The sequence below is a fragment of the Artemia sp. Qi Xiang Cuo genome, chromosome 18 (assembly GCF_049724085.1).
Source record: "Artemia sp. Qi Xiang Cuo chromosome 18, ASM4972408v1, whole genome shotgun sequence".
NCBI classification, from domain to species: Eukaryota; Metazoa; Arthropoda; class Branchiopoda; order Anostraca; family Artemiidae; genus Artemia; species Artemia sp. Qi Xiang Cuo.
The window spans coordinates 40,205,250-40,226,839 of NC_142811.1; the positions used below are offsets into that span (position 1 = coordinate 40,205,250).

Here is a 21,590-nt window from a genome sequence, read left to right on the forward strand (position 1 = left end):
TGTGCTGGACCGTCAGTTTGATGAAATTTTTGACGACCTGACTTCTATATCTGGTGAAATACAACACGTAGACATTGGTATATTTTGTGTACCAGAAACAAGAATAACTCACATCCACCTCACAAGACTAGATTTCAGGACAAACTGTTCAACATCACAGTGTTGGTAGTCTATTCTCCTACAAGAGTCAGCTCTGAACAAGGAACAGATGAATTTTAGGTTTAACTTAACGAAGCTGTTAGAAAAACACCAAACCATGGCCTCCTTGTTATCAGTGGTGACCTGAACGAACACGTTGGCCGGAGACTGGTAAATGGGGATAGGAGCGTTGGGATGCACGAATACGCTGTAAGATACAGGTGGTGAACAGTTCAGTTTGTACAAGTGAACAACCTTGAGGTAGCAAATACCATTTTCAGACACAAGTCCTTACGTACATTAACCTGGAGGTACAGAGTACCTCCAGGTCAACTAGACTACATACTCGTGTCTTTTCGATGCAGAAGCTAAATCCAGAACTGCAGAGCGTATAGAGGACCTGATACCAGCTCCAAGAGCGGTTCAGACCATTCCTTAGTCAAGATATTCATAAAGATTAAACTAGCAGTACGTCAATGAAAAAACCCACCAAGAAGATTCAATATTGCATGCCTCAAGTACCCAGTCACAACGAAGCATTTCTGTCTCAAGCTCCCAAAACTTTTCAGTATAAAAGACCAGCACCCAAGTGAGTCGCTGGAAGACGAGAACTCTAGCCCGTCGACGGTTAAGAAAGATTGGCAGGAGTTCCGCAACGCGATCTAAGAGGTAGCAAGTGAAAACTTGAGGAAAGTAAATCGGAATCGAAGAAGGTGGATGTTGGAAGAGACTATCTGCCTTGCAGATAAGAAAAATATGTTACCATTGCATCGTTCAGCAGGATACAAATACCTTCATAGACTGTGCCATCAGTAGGGTAGGTGAGACAAAACAGAATTACCGGAAAACTATGACGTTTGAGATTCAAAAAGCAGTCGGTTCATAAGACTATAAAAAGCTGTTTCAGCTGCTCAAAGAGTCCACTATGTTGCCAAGATACTCGCCATGGTCCTCCTGAATCATTTCAGCTTAATCAAGGAACACCGCCATACGCTGGAATCAAGCGCGCTTTGGAACTGGAATGGACTGCGTTAACCCACCCCTCACGCCCCGAAAGATTATAGAGCACTACCAGAGGCTTAACCAGTTTACGGTTGCCATTTTCATTGATTTTCATAACGGTATTCAACTCGATTGCTAGTGATGACATTTGGGTTGCGATGCAGAAAAACGGTGTCCCTGAGTACGTCTCATTCAGGCATAATGGCACCATGTCCGTGCCTGCGTACAAGTGGACAGAGAATTATCCTCGTTCTTCGACATCAACTTTGGGGTAAAGCAGGGCTGTGTTCTGTTCCTCATGCTTTTCAAATTCGTTGTCGATTGGAAAACGATGTGTGCCCGCATTCTGTCACTGGCTGCGAAGTGAGCTCTACCTTCTCCATCAGTGACCTTGACTATGTAGACGACATCGTCTTGGTGGATAACCGTATAGACCGAGCATAAGCAATGCTATGCAACGTTGCTTTCAATGCGGAGCCGGTTAGTCTGAAAATGAGCAAAGAAAAAACTAAAGTTCGAAAGAACTTAAGAGGTGTATTGGAAAGCAGTATTTTCCTCGATAACACCCACTTAGATGTCATCAATCAATTCAAGTACCTGATATCTCTCGTTGACACCTCCACTAGCTGCAGTGTGGAAGTGCAAAGCAGGGTATCTTCAAAATCTGCAGTCCTTGCTTAATTAAGAAAATATAACATCTATGGAGATAGAGAGATATATTGTTGAAGACGAAAAGCCAGATCTATATGACATCTGCCAGCTCCATGCTTCTTTTCGGATGTGAGACTTGGTCTCTCAAAGCCAAAGAAGTCCATGCTATCACCGTATTTGACCATTCTGTTTAAGATGAACCCTTGTTATTTCACTGCGAGATAGAGTCAGTAATACCTAAATTAGATTGCGTTGCCACCAGAGGTATGACATTGCAGCACTGATTAAAAATGTCTCATAACCCGGTTTGGTTACCTGTAAATCCCTCACACATGGGAATAACAGGTGCAGTGGAGAAGCAAGGACCTGGGGCAATACAGCAAAAGCAGACCTAGGGCCGATTGCTGGTTTCGTTGTCATGGTCGCAGTGGGGACAAACATTGGCTGGAGATCTTTACACCTCTCACGATTGATCCAGCGGTTTGCCACTCAACCGTCAGTCAAATTATAGTGCCAAGGAAAGCTGAAGAGCTTGTGTCCTGATACAAGTAAGTCAGTACAAGTATGCTCCTTCACAATACCCAGCTAAGCCTATCCAATTCATTTCGAATGCCTAAATATTTACTTTTTGCTAATAACTCAGCCTTGTAATACACTCACATATATATTCCAAGTTGAGCAAGAATGACGTAGTAATTTTTTCTTCTATTTTAATATTCGGCCTTATACATATCCCTACAATTTCTACGATTCGTAAGATTATTTGCAATATCACTATTAGGTCTACAAGGACCCCTTGGTAATAGGAAGCGCAAGGTGATGAGACTACATATTATATCAGAAGAAGTCAGTACTGGCCGGATAAGCAGCTCTGAGCTTGAACAGAAACACACTCGCAAGAATAAGCTGCAAGTTCTCGCACACGACCAAATCCAACATTTGTCTTCTAAAGGGATGTCACAATGTATGCAAGGATCCAAAGTAAGGATTTTGGATGACTCGCGTGAAAATTCTTATCAAATTTGCTAAGAAAAAAAAACTACTGGGCTTTGAAATTAGACTAGGGTAAAGGCACCGATGATTCGACACTGCAATTTTGGAACCACAGTCGAAATTTTCCTTCAAAACAGGATAACTCTGCTTAGTCACGACATGGAACACCGTCTCTTGAAACCGTCGTTATATTTTGACAATACGAAACGTGGATGCTATATCCGATACACCCAGGTAAGAAAAGAATATTCAATTCAATTAGTTTCCTGTTCTCGACACAAAATGAGCTCCTGACAATTTTTTAGTTATGTAGTGTTCAAACTGTCGTTACTTGGTTATTTTTTTTGCAAAAAAAAAGTTGGGATCAGGTCCGATGCATCAAGATACATCTATCTGCTCCAAAATGTGGCCATGTGGCTTTTATTATGTGGCCATGTTGGCTTTTATTATATAGACGAAACTATGTTCCAAGTGTCGAAAATTCTTGTCTGATGTAGAGAAATACCAGACCGACTAAAAATGTCCATTCCGCCAAACTCACATTTAGATATTGGCTTCTATAATGAGATTCATTTCTCTTGAGAATATGTTGCAGTAACCTTGTCGAAATTTTTCAGACAGCAGTAGGCCCTGTCGAAATATAGATGACTCTCTCGAAACTTCGCTGAACATGTAAAACAGATGAGAAACAATTGGTGTCGAAATTCAAGCGTCCTCTGACGAAAACATAGCAGTCGAATTTTGGGTACTCTCTCAAACAACGAGAAATTTTGATGATTATTATTTTTAATAATATTTCGCATGAAAAAAAAAACATTAAAAGAGTTTTTTTAATCGTAGTTTTACTGATTTGATGCTAGATCCTATATTTTCCTTCATCTGGGGAACTGCCACTTCGCCTCATACTATATTCCTATTTTTAAGCATTTGACATGCTTGAACACAAATCCTAATTCATTTATTACTGAAAAACTTTGAAGTAGACCCTTTCTTAGTAAATTTTGTATCTTTCAAATAGATCCCAATTTGTAAAATACAAGAATATTCTCTCTGAACTCTTCCCTAATTAGCGTGGAATTCATCAAGGAACCTTGTTAGGACCACTCTTATATGTAGTATGGATAAATGAAATCGGTAAAATTCCCTGAAAGGTATTAATATGTAGATAACCTGCTGATCCTTGAAGTATGTCATGGAAATAAAAAAAATGACCCCATTAAAATCCTAGACACGTTTTTGACAAAGCAAAGAATTTACATATGAAAGTAAATTCCACTAAAATTCTTGAAATCCACTCCCGTTTTCTTAGACCCTATCCCACCCAAAATGCTAGTGAAACATGTTAAACTCCTCTGTGTCACAAATCTCATATAATCTTGAGTAGGACATGGGCATATTTCAAGGATTCTGGCCTTTCCAGAAAAATAAGTAAAAACTAAAATTTTTAAAGTGGGTTAAAACGGCAGATTGACTTTAAAATGGCCAAAGGTTGACAACATTTTCACTGTAAACGACAAAGAAGTCTTTGATAGACCATTAAAGCTGAGAGGATGTGGGCCATTCCAGATAGCGTTTATAGAGCCACCTATATCACACTATTATATTATAAAAACCTAGGTCACACGACTACACTCCATATGATTATCAAATTTTGTCACTTTACTTGAGGTAATTTTTTTAATTTTTGTTTCCACTATCTGAATAGTGTTTTATACGTTTACACATTAAATGAAATTGAAGAGAAACGAAGAAATAAAGTAAAAAGAATAGACATGTCGAATGCACCAGGATCTACCCATAAGCATTCTTCAAGTATTCCGACACGTGTCGAATTGGGTTCCGACAATTTTTTTTTTTTGTTCTGTCGAATTTGTAGGTGAAAACGCTCCAATTTAAGAAAATCGGAGTTTTGTACCCTTGTGATAAAACTTCAAACTTCTAATCAAAACAGTTAGATTCCTAGAAGTTTTTCCTGCATACTTTTGAAACCATAAGTCTTTAAATTAAGCCTTGCGGAGTAGAAATAAGTGTTTTTTTTAAACTGTCGAATCGCTGGTGCCTTTACCCTATTCAATATTTCAAAAAGGAAAAAAGTGGCTTTTGGTTCCACTCAGCTCATTTAAAGGTTTTGAAGTTATGGAATAATAAAGTGCTATTAGCAAAGGAATCTTAGAAAGGTTATTACCAAAATGACACGATTTCCCGCTCTTTTCAGTGCTTCAACAGCGGAAGAATGAGTTACATTCACTATATTGACATCGTTGACCTTAGTAAGGACATCGTTCACTCGCAGTCGGCCGTCGGCAGCAGCAGTACCCCCCGGGATGACTTTGGTTACAAATATGCTTAAATCACCCTCAATATGCGGGTTATCAGTACCGCCGGCAATAGAAAATCCGAGACCAGATGATCCACGCTCAAGCGTAATCTCTTCGTACTCATAGTTAAGTCCATCTGCTATTGAACCATTCAATTGCTGAAACAAAACAAAAATACCAAATTAGCTATACACAGAACATATAAATTCGAGCGCACGGTATCAGAAATTAGCAATAGGGTTCAAAATCAAGACACGTCATTTCTGTTTTCTAGCTTTGAGCTATCCACCTAAGAATTGCAGTCGTGCTGCGTCGAGTTTAAAGAAAGTTAGGAAATCCTTTGATCCCACTTCTGTTTTTTCTAAAATTTAGATTTAAGGTGCAAAATATTCTGTACATATTCTGGCAACTTTAAACCACAATTGCAACAAACTTGCATTTCGTAGGGAATTAACTGTAAAACAGTTTTCTTAAAAAGAAGCAGTTCAAAGAAAAGTAAAGAGCCATGTTAAAACCTAGGACTAGCAGAAATGAATCACATAATAATTCAAATTTAAACAAAACAAAAATAACAATGCGTAAATATGAAATCGAAAACAAACAAACTTTAATTAAATAATTAAGCCGAACTTAAAAAGAAGAGCAAATATCACAGACAAGAGTTGGGCTACCCTTCCCCTAAACCATCTAAAAACCAGAACGTGACCTGCGCTTTGCCGCTCATTAGTTTCTTTTAAACAAAAAATCTTTTCGAAAACTTTTTTTAAATTAATTTCTGTTCGTTCTCAACTAACACAGTTTTATTTTTGATTAGCATTAGGAATATTAAAAAAGCAATCAAAAATAAAGTAGTTTTCCTGCTAAAGACTTAAAATGTTGGATTTCAATTTAAGTTCGATCATTCAGCCAAAATTCTTGATTAGCAATAACTAGGAATAACTAGGCTAATACAGTTATTTAAGAGTTTCGGGTAGGGAGTTTTGCAGATTTCATAATTTTGTCTGTAAAAACAACTCAAATTTTTTGCTTTTGGGCTTCCTCCGTAATAGCCAATAAATTCAGTATAATTTCTCTATTTTTATCTTGTGATAATACAATACCCTCCCACGACACGAAACCAACTCCTACACAAGTGCCGGCCTGTATAACTCTCAAACAAATTTTTTTCCAGAGGGCAGTTTCTAATTACTAAAAAGTTTGTGGTAATGGTTATAAAACATCACACAGCTAAGTATCAGATTTTAATACGGAAACACTAATACCAGATTTTCGATGAAACTGGCATTGGTAAAGCTTTATAGTTAGGTACATAAGCGCCAATTTCCATAAGGTTTGTGCATTTTACGGTAAAAGAACGAAAATTGGCATACATATGTAGTAATACGGAGAATCTGACACGGGTCAGAACCACATTTTCTGAGCGCGATTTCCGCGTTTCATCGCGTTTTTTCGGAGCGGAAAATAGTGTATTTCTGAAATTGAATGATTTGGATTCGAGTCTGCTGATTCTGAACATGCGCCCAGTTTTGAAATCAGATCACTAGTTTCCAAGTTATCGTTATTTTCGTCATCACCGGTCGTACTCTTTTCTGTACACTGAGGTAGTAGATGCGCTTAGGGTGTCTTTCAGTGCTAAATTGAGTATGCTAAGTCTCAAAATGTGCTTAATTTTAATATACAATCATCCGTTACTGAGTTATCATCACTTCCATCATCATCGGGTGTAGACTGTCTTTCATACATCTGGATTACAAACTCTGGTTCACCTTAATGTGCAAGTAACGACTGTGGTCTGAATGAACGGACCATTTGCGGGTTTAATACACGACTCCATATACTTCATCGTTGGCAGGTTTAACAAAGAAAAGAAGAAAATCCACGTGGCACGTACTTTTTACAGAGAAAGCATATGAGAAGAGAACGAGTAACGTGCAATTTACCTTTAATAAATGCTGTTTTCTTTTATAAATATCTTCATATCATGATTTACAATATTAAAAAGACTATATTTTTTGCTGCTCCTGTGATTTCTTGAAGTTGTTTAAAGTTTTACCACGTGACTAATAGTCATGTCTGCCTTAAGCATAAAAGCTATATGAGGTATCTGAGTCGCGCACAGACAAAGTTCTTGAAACTTTGCACACAGACAATATTTCTTATGATATTTTCGCTTTGAAGGAAGCAATTTCAAAAACCAGTAGAACGGAGCGCGTGAACACAGAGGAACTTCGTCTTATGCCGTGTAAATCACAGACCGAACCCCCGTTCCTCGGATGAACTGGCGTGACTTTTTGAAATCAACTGAGAAAATATCGACTCTTCCATTTTTTGGCGACTATGGTAGCCCAGGAATTGCAGGTCATCTTTGTAGTGGCCACTCTTGGAGACACAGTTACTTCAACGCGCGATATCGCTTTTCGCCAAGGCCTCACACTTACCAACCACGAAGAAGGTGATACTCGTGTGCTGTTCCATGCCTTCCATCAGGCCCTGTGTGATTATAGCTTCATAGCGATCAGTACTGTGGATTCTGATGTAGTCGTGATTGCAACAGCTTTGTTCCAGCAGTTGAAAACCTGTTTGTCATCTATGGGCACGGAGCACAGACGAAAATACTGCCCATTCACGATATTACTTACCGTCTAGGACCTGACAGGTCTCGCAGCCTTCTCTTCTTGCATGCCTTCTCTGGATGCGATACGACTTCATATTTTGCTTTTCATGAAAAGCATTGTTTGGAAGACCTGGAAAGCTGTGGAATCCATTCTTCTGACTCTCGTTACTCTGAGTACATCAAGAGCCGTTCCTAGATTGTCACTTTACAGACATCCAGCGATTCGTTGTCGTTCTTTGTGAAAAATCAAGCGGCTTGTCTGAAGTGAACAGTCTGCCGAAGAAGCTTTTCACACGAAAAACAGCCGGAATGGAAAGACTGCCTCCAACAGCGGCTGCTCTTGAGCAGCATACCAAACACGCTTACTTGCAGGCTCAGATATGGGCATCATCGTGTTGTCCGGAACTTTCCCCATTGGATCCAGGTTTATACTGCTGGGTGGACCATGACGGAAGCTGGGAGCCTTTCTGGACTAATCTTCCTGAGGCAGCGACAATTTACAAAGAACTGCTGAAACGTGGCTGTAAAACAAAGTGCAAAAGCAGGTGCAAATCTGTAAAAGCTTCCCTGAAAATGCACAGATCTCTGTTCGTGCAAAGGTCGTGATAATCAGTACAATCAGTAGTGCATATTTTGTGGCTTTAATTGTCAGAAGCCGATTTCAACCGGTATTCTGTCCGTGAGAACTTCATTTTCTTTTTTAGTAATCTTTATGATGAAACCAGTCGAAATCGGGTATTTCATTCCTATGATCCATGTGAGTGATTAACTATTTTGAAATACCTGAAGTAGTTTAGTATTCTACATTTTATCATCATAATAGTATGCTTCTTACATCCGTTGACTTAAGTTCCTTAAGTCAAGCTGTTTGAGTCGAATAAATGATTTTTTTTTTTTTTTTTTATTTTTTTTTTTTACTGAAAGCTTATTGAGGAGGTCTGAAACGGTAAATAATTACTTACAGTTAAAGATGTATGATCTCCTTCGGAATGTTATAGGGAGGGTATGAGTTCTTGTTAGAGTATGACATAGAAACCGTGGTTATGAAACTGGTAAATCCTGAACCAAGAATCCGATTGCAAAAATAACCACATTTTTGGAATCGAGAGACTCGAATTAGTTAAATAAGAGGTCTTAAACTCAGTCATCACTCATTCTCAAAATTCGCGTTTTTTTTCGCGCGGAAAAACAACTGCGGAGACAAATTTGAATTTGAGACTTAGTTGATTCTTCACATTCTCCGTAACATGTTCACCAGTTTCTATGCGATTAAGATGAAAAATACAAAGTCAGAAAGCGGAAATTACTCAGAAGTGCATGGAGTGTAGTGAAGAAAATGATGATAACTCAGTAACCAGGAGCCGGACGAAAAAAGTAAGCACATTTTTGGGATCAGGAGAGACAAATTAGTCAGAGACGACCCTCTGATCGGAAAAAGTTCCCACTCTGAAATTCAGTTATTTTTTCCCGCGCGGAAAAACGCAAAACGGCGCGATAATCGCGTCGGAAAATGTGTTACTTGTGCCCACAGCGTGTTCAACTAAAAAGAAAACGAAGTTTACTATGAATATAGCCCATAGTTTTCATCTGTCATGTGTGCAATTAATTAAAGATTCGATTAGGCATTCCCAGCAAAGCCGAATTTTAAAGCCGTAATGTGACCGTAAACTTAAGGTTAGATATTGATACTCGAAAAGATTTCACTTAACTAAAATTAAGTATTCCTAAAAGTTACTTTTGCAAAGCCATCTGGAGTCTATATTCTAGACCTTTGATGAAGAAGGATGAGAAAATCTACATCAGCCTATTTATTCCTTGTCACGAAAATTATTCAAGATGGTATTTGGGTAGTTAAGTAAGGGAACTAAATCCTAGTTGTACTATAAATAAAACGAAAAAGAATACTATAAGTATGAATTACAATTAGCCTCTTCTTTTTAGATATTAACTACTGGAGAGGAGGAATCGCGGTACTGGTGCATTATGCGGGCACCGCGAAGAAGTCAAGTTTGGTTAATGCTAATGAAATAAAATAAAATAAGATGAATATATAATAGTTTAGAAACAAATTTGGGCTATATAATTGCACATTAGGGGGGGGGGGGGGTAAAGCATAGCATATATTAAATACGTAACCAAACTTAACCTAACCTAGGTACCTTTCTCCCTCCTAAACCTCAAAAAGCAATCGTTAAAATATTGAGAAACCACGCTTTGCCATCAATTTATCTAACAAGTCCCCCGTTGTCTGCTAACAAAATAGCAGTTTGACGGGTTTCGTGACTGGTTTCGGCACTTTTCCATTATATGGGCACCTACAAGGAAACCAGTCATGAAAAACCCATTTTTGACGGGCTAATTCAATAGACGGGTTCAGAGTAATGCAATCCATAGCGTGGTTTTCATTGCGTATACGTTATTTAAAGTGTTGTTTTTTGGGGTTTAGGGGGGGACAGGTACCTAGGTTAAGTTATGTTATGTATTTAATATATGCAATACTTTGCCCCCCCCCCCATGCAATGTGCAAATATATAGCCCACATTTGTTTCTATAAACTAGTATATATTCATGCTATTTTATTCTATTTCATTAGCATTAACCAAAATTGACGTTTTAGAAGTGCCCATATAATGGGAAAGTACCCTAGATTCTTTGATACAGTATACAGCGATGCCCCCATAATGCACCAGTACCTTTTTTAAGTACCTGTACCAGTACCTTTTTTAAGTTTTAACGTCGTTCCTTACTTTCAGTTAAAGAAACTTGTTTTTTTTTATTTAATTTTTGAACATTTTTGAATTAATGCAGGTTTTGATTTTGGCTCCCCGTACATGAATAATTAAAACAAAATTAGAATATTAATTTTACTTTTATTTGGTTAAATGGCTTTCTCGAAACTTGTTTAATTTTATTTACGAACTTTTATATTCGTAACTTACGAATTAACTTACGTATCGAACTTCTATATTCACAAATTTTTAATACGTATATTAAGGGGTTCGCCCCCTAATCAATACCTTGCTCTTTAAGCTAAAGTTCGAATTTTGTTCCAATTCTTTAAAAATGACCCCTTAATCACAACAGCCGTTAATTAGAATAAATAGCTCTTATGAAAGCACTAAAAAATCTTTGGCTTAAAGAGCAAAGTATTGACTAAGGGGTGAACCCAATCATATACGTAATATTTTCTGTTCGTTTTAAGTTTTGATGTTGATGTTGCTCATTACTTTCAGTTGATAAACTTTTTTTTTATTTAATTTCTAATCTTTTTCTTTAATAATGATGAGAAATCCGGCGCCTCCTTCATAGCAGTGTCCCTTCCCCCATGAAAACTTCCTTCATGAAAAGATCCTCCCATATAAGCCCTGACCCCCCCCCCCCCCAACTACCAAAAAAATCCCCCCTGAAAACGTCTGTATACTTCCCAATAACCAATACTATATGTTAACATTGGGTAAAGTTCACAACTTTCAGCCCTCCACCCGGGGACTTCGGGGGATTAAGTCATCCTAAAAGACATAATTATAATATTTTCGACCATGCTGAACAAAATGGCTATCGCAAAATTTTGATCGTGTGACTTTAGGAAAAAAATGAGCGTGGGAGGGGGCCTAGTTGCCCTCCATTTTTTTGGTCACTTAAAAAGGGCACTAGAACTTTTAATTCCTATTCCAAAGAGCCCTCCCATGTGATTCTAGGACCACTGGGACGATACGATCACCCCTGGAAAAAAAAAAACAAACAAACAAATAAACACACATACGTGATCTTTCTTCTGGCAAAAAATATAAAATTCCACATTTTTGCAGATAGGAGCTTGAAACCTTTACAGTAGGGTTCTCTGATACGCTGAATCTGATGGTGTGATTTACATTAAGGTTCTATAATTTTTAGGGGGTCTTTCCCCCTTTTTTCGAAAATCAGCCAAATTTTCTCAGGCGCGTAACTTTTGATGGGTAGGACTAAACTTGATGAAAGTTATATATTTGAAATCAGCATTGAAATATGATTCTTTTGAAGTATCTATTGGTATCAAAATTCCTTTTTTTTTAGAGTTTCGGTTACTATTGAGCTGGGTCGCTCCTTACTCACAGTTTGTTACCACGAACTGTTTGATAGGAGCTTGAAATCTCTACAGTAGGGTTCTCTGATACTCTGAATCTGATGGTATGATTTTCATTAAGGTTCTATAGTTTTAGAGGTCTTTCCCCTTTTTTTTCGAAAATCACCCAAATTTTCTCAGGCGCGTTACTTTTGATGGGTAGGACTAAACTTGATTAAACTTATATATTTGAAATCAGTATTAAAATCTGATTCTTTTGATGTATCTATTGGTATCAAAATCCCGTTTTTAGAGTTTCGGTTACTATTGAGCCGGGTCACTCCTTATTTACACTTCGTTACCACGGATAGAGACAGCGAGAGAAGGCACGACCGTCAAAAATTACATTGGATGGAAGTGGTTTCACAAATTCAAATGATTAGACAATGTGATAAATAGACAGAAGGAGAGAATCAGAGAGAAGAGAGAGACAGAGAGACAGAGAGAGACAGAGAGAGAGAGAGAGAGAGAGAGAGAGGGAGTGAGAGAGAATATAAGGAAAGCTTCAGAAAGCGACATATGATGGGAAGAAAAGTTGTAAGTGAAAGGGCAAAATATGATGTTTGACCATAGCTAGATAAAGGTTCAAAACGAAAGAATTGTCTCATAACTTATTGTTTTTCTGTCTCAACTTCTATTTACGGACCGTTCTCGCAAGGCCGTATCCAGGGGGGGGGGAGGGGTATGTGGTTTGACCCCCCCCCCCCCCCGAAATGTATGTCCGACACGAAAAAACAATAACAAAATGCATAGAAATAAATTTTTGATGTGTTTTTTTTAATTTTTTTTTGTAAAACCCTCCCCGAAAATAAATAATCCCTTTTGAATAAAAATCGCAGATACGATTTTGCGTTCTCGTATGATTTTATTTACATCTTTACATTTTGCTTTACTTGAGCTCTATAAACCTAAGAATTTTGAACTGATAAACCATTTGATTTTCTTGCATCCAAAAAAGCCACATTTTATATCAAAGTTTGAGTTGCACGTTCCATCTTCCAAATCTCTCTCATTCCAGAACCCTAGTTAATAAGAAGCTTAAAATGATTAGTTAAGAACTCACAAGGGCCATACCCAGGATTTCTTTCGGGGAGTGTTTTACTGAAGGATTTTTTCAGGGGGGGTGGTACACAAAAAACTAAAAAACATAAAAAATTTGTTGATATCCATTATTGTTAAGTTTTTACGAGTCAGACAAACATTTTGGGGGGAGGGTCAAACCCCCTAACCCCCCTCCCTTGGGTACGGCCTTGGAACTCACCGTGCATGTTTCTGACAATAGAATACAATATTTTTGGAAGATTATTTTCAAGGCCAAATACACGGAAAGAAGTCAAAAGTTAACGTAATTAGTCAAGAATTCAACTGCCAATTGTAAATTCATGAGACGTACTGTTTTAGGTTCGTTAACTACTAAGTATTTCGAAATTAGTATGAATGTGGAAACAAAATTCTTTACATTGGAAAAAATAGGAATCATCCGGTACCAGCCGGGTCGATTCATAAAAATGAAGAGAGGGAGGCAAAAATATAATTTTTAAAATCAAGAGAGGGGGTGGATTTTTTTTTAATGAAAATACTAAAAAAGGTACTTTGCTAAATTTCGGGGAGCAAAATCTTGGAATAGTGAGGGAGCACCCTATAGGCTAATTGATGTCCCTGCCCAATACATTCATGAAATCACAAATAAAATAATTTGACAATGAACAAACAAGGAATAAAATAAGACATTTCTTATTACACTTTTTGGAGGTACCAAAACATCTTGAAATTTAAGTCTTTCGCCCAGTTTTTGATATTATTTCCTTTTAAAATATAATTCGAAATTAATCATTAAATATTCTTCGTGAACCATTTAAAACATTCAGAAGCATATTAGCAGCCTTAGAATCTATCAGACTAAAGAAAGTATGAATATGCTTATTGGGTTTCATTACCATTACTCGAGTTGTTTGACTGAGAAAACTGATTTTTTTTTCTGGCCCCTCAACTTTTCGTTTCGGCCTTTCTTTTTCTGGAAATTTTTTCTTTCTTGAAAGGCATTGAATTTCTCCTTTTCAAGTCAGGTATTTAAAGAATCCGCCAACTGTAGGAGATCATGGTAGCAGCGGTAGCTGCAAACTAGTAAAGAGCGAACCACTACCCATAGTAACCAACAGTTCAAATATGTTTAAAAAAAACTGTCTGGTGAGAAAAAAACTACTATGAGTAGCTAATTTACGAATAGTAACTCTTATTACGGTCTTAATAGTAGATTTTATTGCAAAAACAAATTTATGGGAGTCTCAAAAGAGCCTGAAACCTCTCAAAAATGACATCAAATCGAAATAAAAAATGTACATGTGGGATCACCGTGCTTGAAAAACCTAAGTAAAAGCACCCCACCTTGAGCAACAAAAAAACCGCTTTTTTGAATGAGGAGTACAGTAGAAATGACCCTATTGATCGTGACAGGGCTCCATATATGGGCATAGAGTCCCTAGGGAGATGATTTTTCTCACTGAGAATGAAAAAACAGGATTTTTCTCACTTGAAAAAACAGGATTTTTCTCAGATTGATGGATGTTTCTTGGATGGTTATGGGTGTTGGTCAATTTATTTGATGTTTTTCATGGATGTCAACAGTAATTTATGTCTGTTTTTATGGTTTTTGTCAGTGAGATTGAAAAAACAGGATTTTTCTCACTTTGATGGATGTTTCTTGGAGAATTGTTTTCGGACGAAGTTTAGTAATGTCTGTCAGATGGTGTCACGGTTGATTAATATCTTTCTAGTTTGTCCAGGATAATTGTTTCCGGGTGAAGTTTATTAATGTCTGACAGATGATGTCAAGGTTGATTGATTTGTCACGAAAGGGGAATTATCTCCGGGCGAATGTTTTGATCTTAGAGACGAAGAGATTAACGCGGGAAAGGGTTTCCCAGTAATTTCAAATGTGACCGTGCAGGGATGTCAAAAAAAAGGAACATGCAGAAATTACGTTTATGGCTTGTTTGGGCGAAACCGTTTTAGACATTTTAGGGAATTATTTCGGCGAAACAGTTAGAGACATTTTAAAAGATGATTTTAGAAGATGTTTTAGAAGAGGATTTGAGGGTGAAACTCTGTAGTAGTTATAATACACAAGTTGTATTTGAACAGTGTCGTGAGGTCCCCTACCCTAACCCGAAAGGGCACCGATCCCCCTACCCCAACCCCGAAGGAAGCCCCCCGGCCCCAAAGTTACCCCGGGCTCCCCAAGGACCACCCGGCCCCCAACGGCCCCCGGACCCCCAAAGGTCCCCAAAGAGCCCCTCCCCATTTTTTAATACTTTTTTTGTGCACCTGAGACACAGAAGGGCCCCCCAATTTCAAAAGGCTTTATTATATCTTTTCAGAACAGGTTCTTTTCTAAATGTCATTCCTAAACCCATTTTACAAGTTGAAGTACCCATCCTTTTCACCCACAACTTTACAGCTTTTTGAATGCCCCAACACCAAGCAGTACTTTTCAAAAGGCATTTCAGAACAAGTTCTTTTCTTAATGTCCCTCTTAAACCCATTTTACAAAATGAAGTACCCATCCTTTTTCCCATAACTTTACTTTACGACTTTTTGCACCCCCTCCCCCCCCCCAACATCAAGCAACACCTTTCAAAGGCATTTCAGAACAAGTTCGTTTCTTAATGTCCTTCCTAAACCAATTTTACAAGTTGAAGTACTTATCTTTTTCACCACAACTTTACTTTACAAATTTTTGCATACCCCAACAACAAGCAATACTTTTCAAAATGCTTTATTATATCTTTTCAGAACAAGTTCTTTACGTTATGTCCTTCCTAAACCAATTTTACAAGATGAAGTACTCATCTTTTCACCCACAACTTTACTATAAGGCTTTTCGAATACCCCAACATCAAGCAATACTTTTCAAAAGGCTTTATTACATCTTTTCAGAACAAGTTCTTTACGTAATTTTCTTCCTAAACCCATTTTACGAGTTGAAGTACTTATCTTTTCCCCCACAACTTTACTTTACGACTTTTTTGCACGCCCAAACATCAAGCAATACTTTCCAATGGCTTTATTATATCTTTTCACAACAAGTTTTTTTCTTAATGTCCTTCCTAAACCAATTTTACAAGTTGAAGTACTTATCTTTTTCACCACAACTTTACTTTGCGACTTTTTGCATACCTCAACATCAAGCAATACAAGTTGAAGTAGTTATCTTTTTCCCACAGCTTTACTTTACGACTTTTTTGCACACCCAAACATCCAGCAATACTTTACAAAAGGCTTTATTATATCTTTTCAGAACAAATTTTTTTTCTTAATGTCCTTCCTAAACCAATTTTACAAGTTGAAGTACTTTTCTTTTTCACCACAACTTCACTTTACGACTTTTTTGCACATCCCAACATCAAGCAATACTTTTCAAAAGGCTTTATTATATCTTTTCAGAACAAATTCTTTACGTAATGTCCATCCTAAACCTATTTTACAAGTTGAAGTACTCATCTTTTCCCCCACAACTTTACTATAAGGCTTTTCGAATACCCCAACATCAAGCAATACTTTTCAAAGGGCTTTTTCAGAAAAAGTTTTTTCCTTAATGTCCTTCATAAAGCAATTTTACAAGTTGAAGTAGTTATCTTTTTCACCACAACTTTACTTTACGACTTTTTTGCACATCCCAAGATCAAGCAATACATTTCAAAAGGCTTTATTATATCTTTTCAGAACAAGTCCTTTTCTTAATATCCTTCTTAAACCAATTTTACAAATTCTAAATTTTTCCTTAGTAGATAGAAAAAGCTATATCATAGTTGTGAATATTTTCCCGGAAGATAAAAAGTTCTAGTTCAATTTCCAATTTTCTCAAGGAAGTGAAGAAAAGTTCCAAGTTCTATTCTGAATTTTCTCAATGAAAAATAAATTAGTTATTGATCATTTCTATTTTTCCAAATAATAAAAAAATTTTCCACTTCAGTTCGGATCTATCTCAAAGAGATGAAAAATTTTAAATACTCTTCCAAATTTTTCACAGAAGATAAAAAAGTTCAAGTTCTCTTCTGAATTTTACCAAAGAACACACTTGAATTCTAACTTCTCCAGAGGAAATAAAAATCTTCCACTTCAGCTTTAAGTTCACCAAAAACAAAGAACATTAAAGTTCTATTCTAAATTTATCTATAGTAGATAGAAAAAGCTATACAATAGTTGTGAATATTTTCCCGGAAGACAAAAAGTTCTAGTTCAATTTTCAATTTTCTCGACGAAGTCAAGTGAAGTTCAAGTTCTATTCTGAATTTTCTCAATGAAAAAGAAATTAGTTATTGATCATTTCTATTTTTCCAGATAATATAAAAATTTTCCACTTCAGTTCAGATCTATCTCAAAGAGATGAAAATTTTAAATACTCTTCCAAATTTTTCACACTTCAATTCTAAATTCTCCAAAGAAAATAAAAATCTTCCACTTCAGTTTTAAGTTCTCCAAAGACATAAAGAAATTTAAAGTTCTATTCTAAATTTTTCCGTAGTAGATAGAAAAAGCTGTACCTAGATCTGAATATTTTCCCAGAAGATAAAAAGTTCTAGTTCAATTTTTAATTTTCTCAACGAAGTGAAGAAAAGTTCAAGTTTTATTCTGAATTTTCTCAATGAAAAAGAAATTAGTAATTGTTCATTTTTATTTTTCCAAATAATATAAAAATTTTCCACTTTAGTTCAGATCTGTCTCGAAGAGATGAAAAATTTAAAAATACTGTTCCAAATTTTTCACAGAAGATAAAAAAGTTCAAGTTCTCTTCTGAATTTTACCTAAGAACACAATTCAATTCTAATTTCTCCAGAGAAAACAAAAATCTCCCACTTCAGTTCTCTATTTCACAAAGACATAAAGAAATTTAAAGTTCAATTTTAAATTTTTCGGTGGAAGATAGAAAAAGTAATACCATACTTGTGAATATTTTCCCGGAAGATAAAAAGCTCTAGTTCAATTTAAAATTTTCTCAAAGAAGTGAAGAAAAGTTCAAGTTATCTTCTGTATTTTACCAAAGAACACACTTCAATTCTAATTTCTCCAGAGAAAATAAAAATCTTCCACTTCAGTTTTAAGTTCCCCAAAGACATAAAGAAATTTAAAGTTCTATTCTAAATTTTTCCGTATTAGATAGTAAAAGCTGTACCATAGTTCTGAATATTTTCCCGAAAGATAAAAAGTTCTAGCTCAATTTTTAATTTTCTCAACGAAGTGAAGAAAAGTTTAAGTTCTATTCTGAATTTTCTCAATGAAAAAGAAATTAGTTATTGATCTTTTCTATTTTTCAAAATAATATAAAAATTTTTCACTTCAGTTCAGATCTGTCTCGAAGAGATGAAAAATTTAAATTATTGTTCCAAATTTTTCACAGAAGATAAAAAAAGTTCAAGTTCACTTCTGAATTTTACCAAAGAACACAATTCAATTCTAATTTTTCCAGAGAAAATAAAAATCTTCCACTTAAGTTCTTTATTTCACAAAGACATAAAGAAATTTAAAGTTCTATTCTAAATTTTTCAGTGGAACATAGAAAAAAGTAATACCATACTTGTGAACATTTTCCTGGAAGATAAAAAGTTCTAGTTCAATTTACAATTTTCTCAACGAAGTGAAGAAAAGTTCAATTTCCCTTCTGAATTTTTACCAAAGAACACAATTCAATTCTAATTTCTCCAGAGAAAATAAAAATTTTCCACTTCAGTTTTAAGTTCCCCAAAGACATAAAGAAATTTAAAGTTCTATTCTAAATTTTTCCGTAGTAAATAGAAAAAGCTATACCATAGTTGTGAATATTTTCCCGGAAGATAAAAAGTTCTAGTTCAATTTTTAATTTTCTCAACAAAGTGAAGAAAAGTTCAAGTTATATTCTGAATTTTCTCAATGAAAAAGAAATTAGTTATTGATCATTTTTTTATGCAAAAAGTTAGATTAATTTAGGTTCACTTAGAGTGATGCGTCACTCTAAGTGAACCTAAATTAACCCAACTTTTTGCACATCTCTCTCACTATGACTGTGTATCTATACGGGGTGTGCTGCCATCTATAATGACAAGAAATATACTTGCGGCTATATTACTCGTACTCTATGCTTGCTCTTACATCAGAAGCGGCTTTCCCAGTGGTACTCCATGGTAGGTTAATGAGACTATCTAGTTTATTGCATGTATTAGATTAGTAATTTTCATTTATTGGATGGATGAACACTGACATCATATTTAAAGAGAAGTGATAAGAAATTATTCGATTAATTCTAGTTTACATTAAAAAGTCTTTATTGACTCGAATGCTAAAAAAGAGTTATATTTGAACCATGAAAAAAGTAGTAGGGGATATCTTATTAAGGAGGTATGCATACGGTGTTATGACAGTTAGGAGTTAAATTCCTTTGGAGTACTTAAGAATTTCCATCATGCAAATGTTGGATATAAGAAAGTATCATTTCCAGAGAAGCTAGTGCTCAGAGAGAAGGCCAAAATAAAAATAATAGTTGAGGAAGAAGGACAACTTCTAGCTATTGGTTCTGGTAATATGTTAGCCGTTGATAGATCTTATCGCCATCTTTCCGGTGTTAGCATTCGAAGGAAAGCAAAGGGAAAAAGAAGACATGCATACAGCTGCACCAACATCATATATCATATCTTTTCAACGTGCCAGAACTGTTACCTCTGTAAAAATAATATGGTAATAGACAACGAAATCATAGTCAAAATTAAAAGAGTATTGGACGCCAATATCACTAATGAATGTCAAGATAAATTAATGGAGAATAAAGCATAAGTGAACATTATTACTACCAAAGATCATATGGTCAATGAATTAAATAATAGCAAAGATGAAATGTGAATTTAACCGGTATGTGACATCCCAGTAAAAATTGTATATGATTCAAAATGGAATAATTATTATTCAAGTGGTTATGAACTAAGAGAAGTGAGTAACTCTATTATCAAGAGAGAACCTAATAATTTATTTTATGGAACAGATTCAAAATGTTTAAAGTGACTCATAAATGTTAATAGTGTATTATAATGTATGTAATATACTCTTATGTTAATATTCTACGTGTTGTTATTTCAATAAAAATATTTTGTGCATTACTTTGTAATATTTCTATTATTTAGGATACGTTAGCATGTCAACGCTTAGAATGTTTATTAGAAAAGTCAGAGTTTTTTTTATTTTATTTGGAGGAAATCAGAATTGAGTTGTGTTCTTTGGTAAAATTCAGAAGAGAACTTGAACTTTTTTATCTTCTGTGAAAAATTTGGAACAGTATTTAAAATTTTTTCATCTCTGAGAAAAATCAGAACGGAAGTGGATAATTTTTATATTATTTGGAAAAATAGAATTGATCAATAACTTATTTCTTTTTTATTGAGAAAATTCAGAATAGAACTTGAACTTTTCTTCACTTCTTTGAGAAAATTTAAAACTGAAGTAAACTTTTTATCCTTTGGGAAAATACTCACAACTATGGTATTACTTTTTCTATCTTCCATCGAAAAATTTAGAATAGAACTATAAATTACTTTATGTTTTTGCGAAATAAAGAAGTGAAGTGGAAGATTTTTATTTTCTCTGGAGAAATTTGAATTGGATTGTGTTCTTTGATAAAATTCAGAAGAGAGCTTGGACTTTTCTATCTTCTGTGAAAAATTTGGTTCTTTGAGAAAAACCAGAACCTTTTTATTTTCTTGAAAAAATTAGAAGGGAACTTGAACTTTACTTGACTTCGTTGAGAAAATTTAAAATTAAAGTGGAACTTTTTGTCTTCATAGTTGGGGAAAATATTCGCATCTATGGTATAACTTTTTCTATCTACTACGGATAAATTTAGAATAGAACTTTAAAGTTCTTTATGTCTTTGGTGAACTTAAAAGTGAAGTGGAAGATTTTTATTTTCTCTGGAGAAATTAGAATTGAATTGTGTTCTTTGGTAAAATTCAGAAATGAAGTGGAACTTTTCTATCTTCTATGAAAAATTTGGAAAAATATTTTTAATTTTTCATCTCTGAGAAAGATCTGAATTGAAGTGGAAAATTTTCCTTTTCCCAGGAAAATTAGAATTGAATTGTGTTCTTTGGTAAAATTCCGAAGAGAACTTGAACTTTTTATCTTCTGTGAAAAATTTAAAATTGAAGTAGAACTTTTTATCTTCCCGAAAAATATTCACAACCATGGTATTACTTTTTCTATCTTCCATCTAAAAATTTAGAATAGAACTTTAAATTTCTTTATGTCTTTGTGAAATAAAGAACGGAAGCGGAAATTTTTTTTTTCCTAGAAAAAGAGTTAATCAATAACTTATTTCTTTTCCATAGAGAAAATTCAGAAGAGAACTTGAACTTTTCTTCACTTCGTTGAGAAAATTTAAAAATTGAACTAGAAATTTTTATCTTTCGTGAAAATATTCACAAGTATGCTATTACTTTTTCTATCTTCCACCGAAAAATTTAGAATTGAACTTTAAATTTCTTTATGTCTTTGTGAAATAAAGAATTGAAGTGGAAGATTTTTGTTTTCTTTGGAGAAATTAGAATTGAATTGTGTTCTTTGGTAAAATTCAGAAGAGATCTTGAACTTATGTGAAAAATTTGGAACAATATTTTAAATTTTTCATCTCTTCGAGACAGATCTGAACTGAAGTAGAAAATTTTTATATTATTTGGAAAAATAGAAATGATCAATAACTAATTTCTTTTTCATTGAGAAAATTCAGTGTAGATCTTAAAATTTTCTTCACTTC

General features: G+C 35.1%; 1 protein-coding gene across 4 annotated transcripts in view; it reads right to left on the bottom strand.

Annotated features, from left to right (window-relative positions):
- LOC148941495 (disks large 1 tumor suppressor protein-like) overlaps positions 1-21,590 on the bottom strand; it is a 172,071-nt gene that overhangs the window by 66,242 nt on the left and 84,239 nt on the right. For all 4 annotated transcript variants that reach the window (XM_089104020.1, XM_089104019.1, XM_089104022.1 and 1 more), the window contains one exon: positions 4,970-5,260. In XM_089104020.1, coding sequence (XP_088960146.1) covers positions 4,970-5,260 — 291 coding nt within the window. The remainder of the gene's footprint in view (positions 1-4,969; positions 5,261-21,590) is intronic.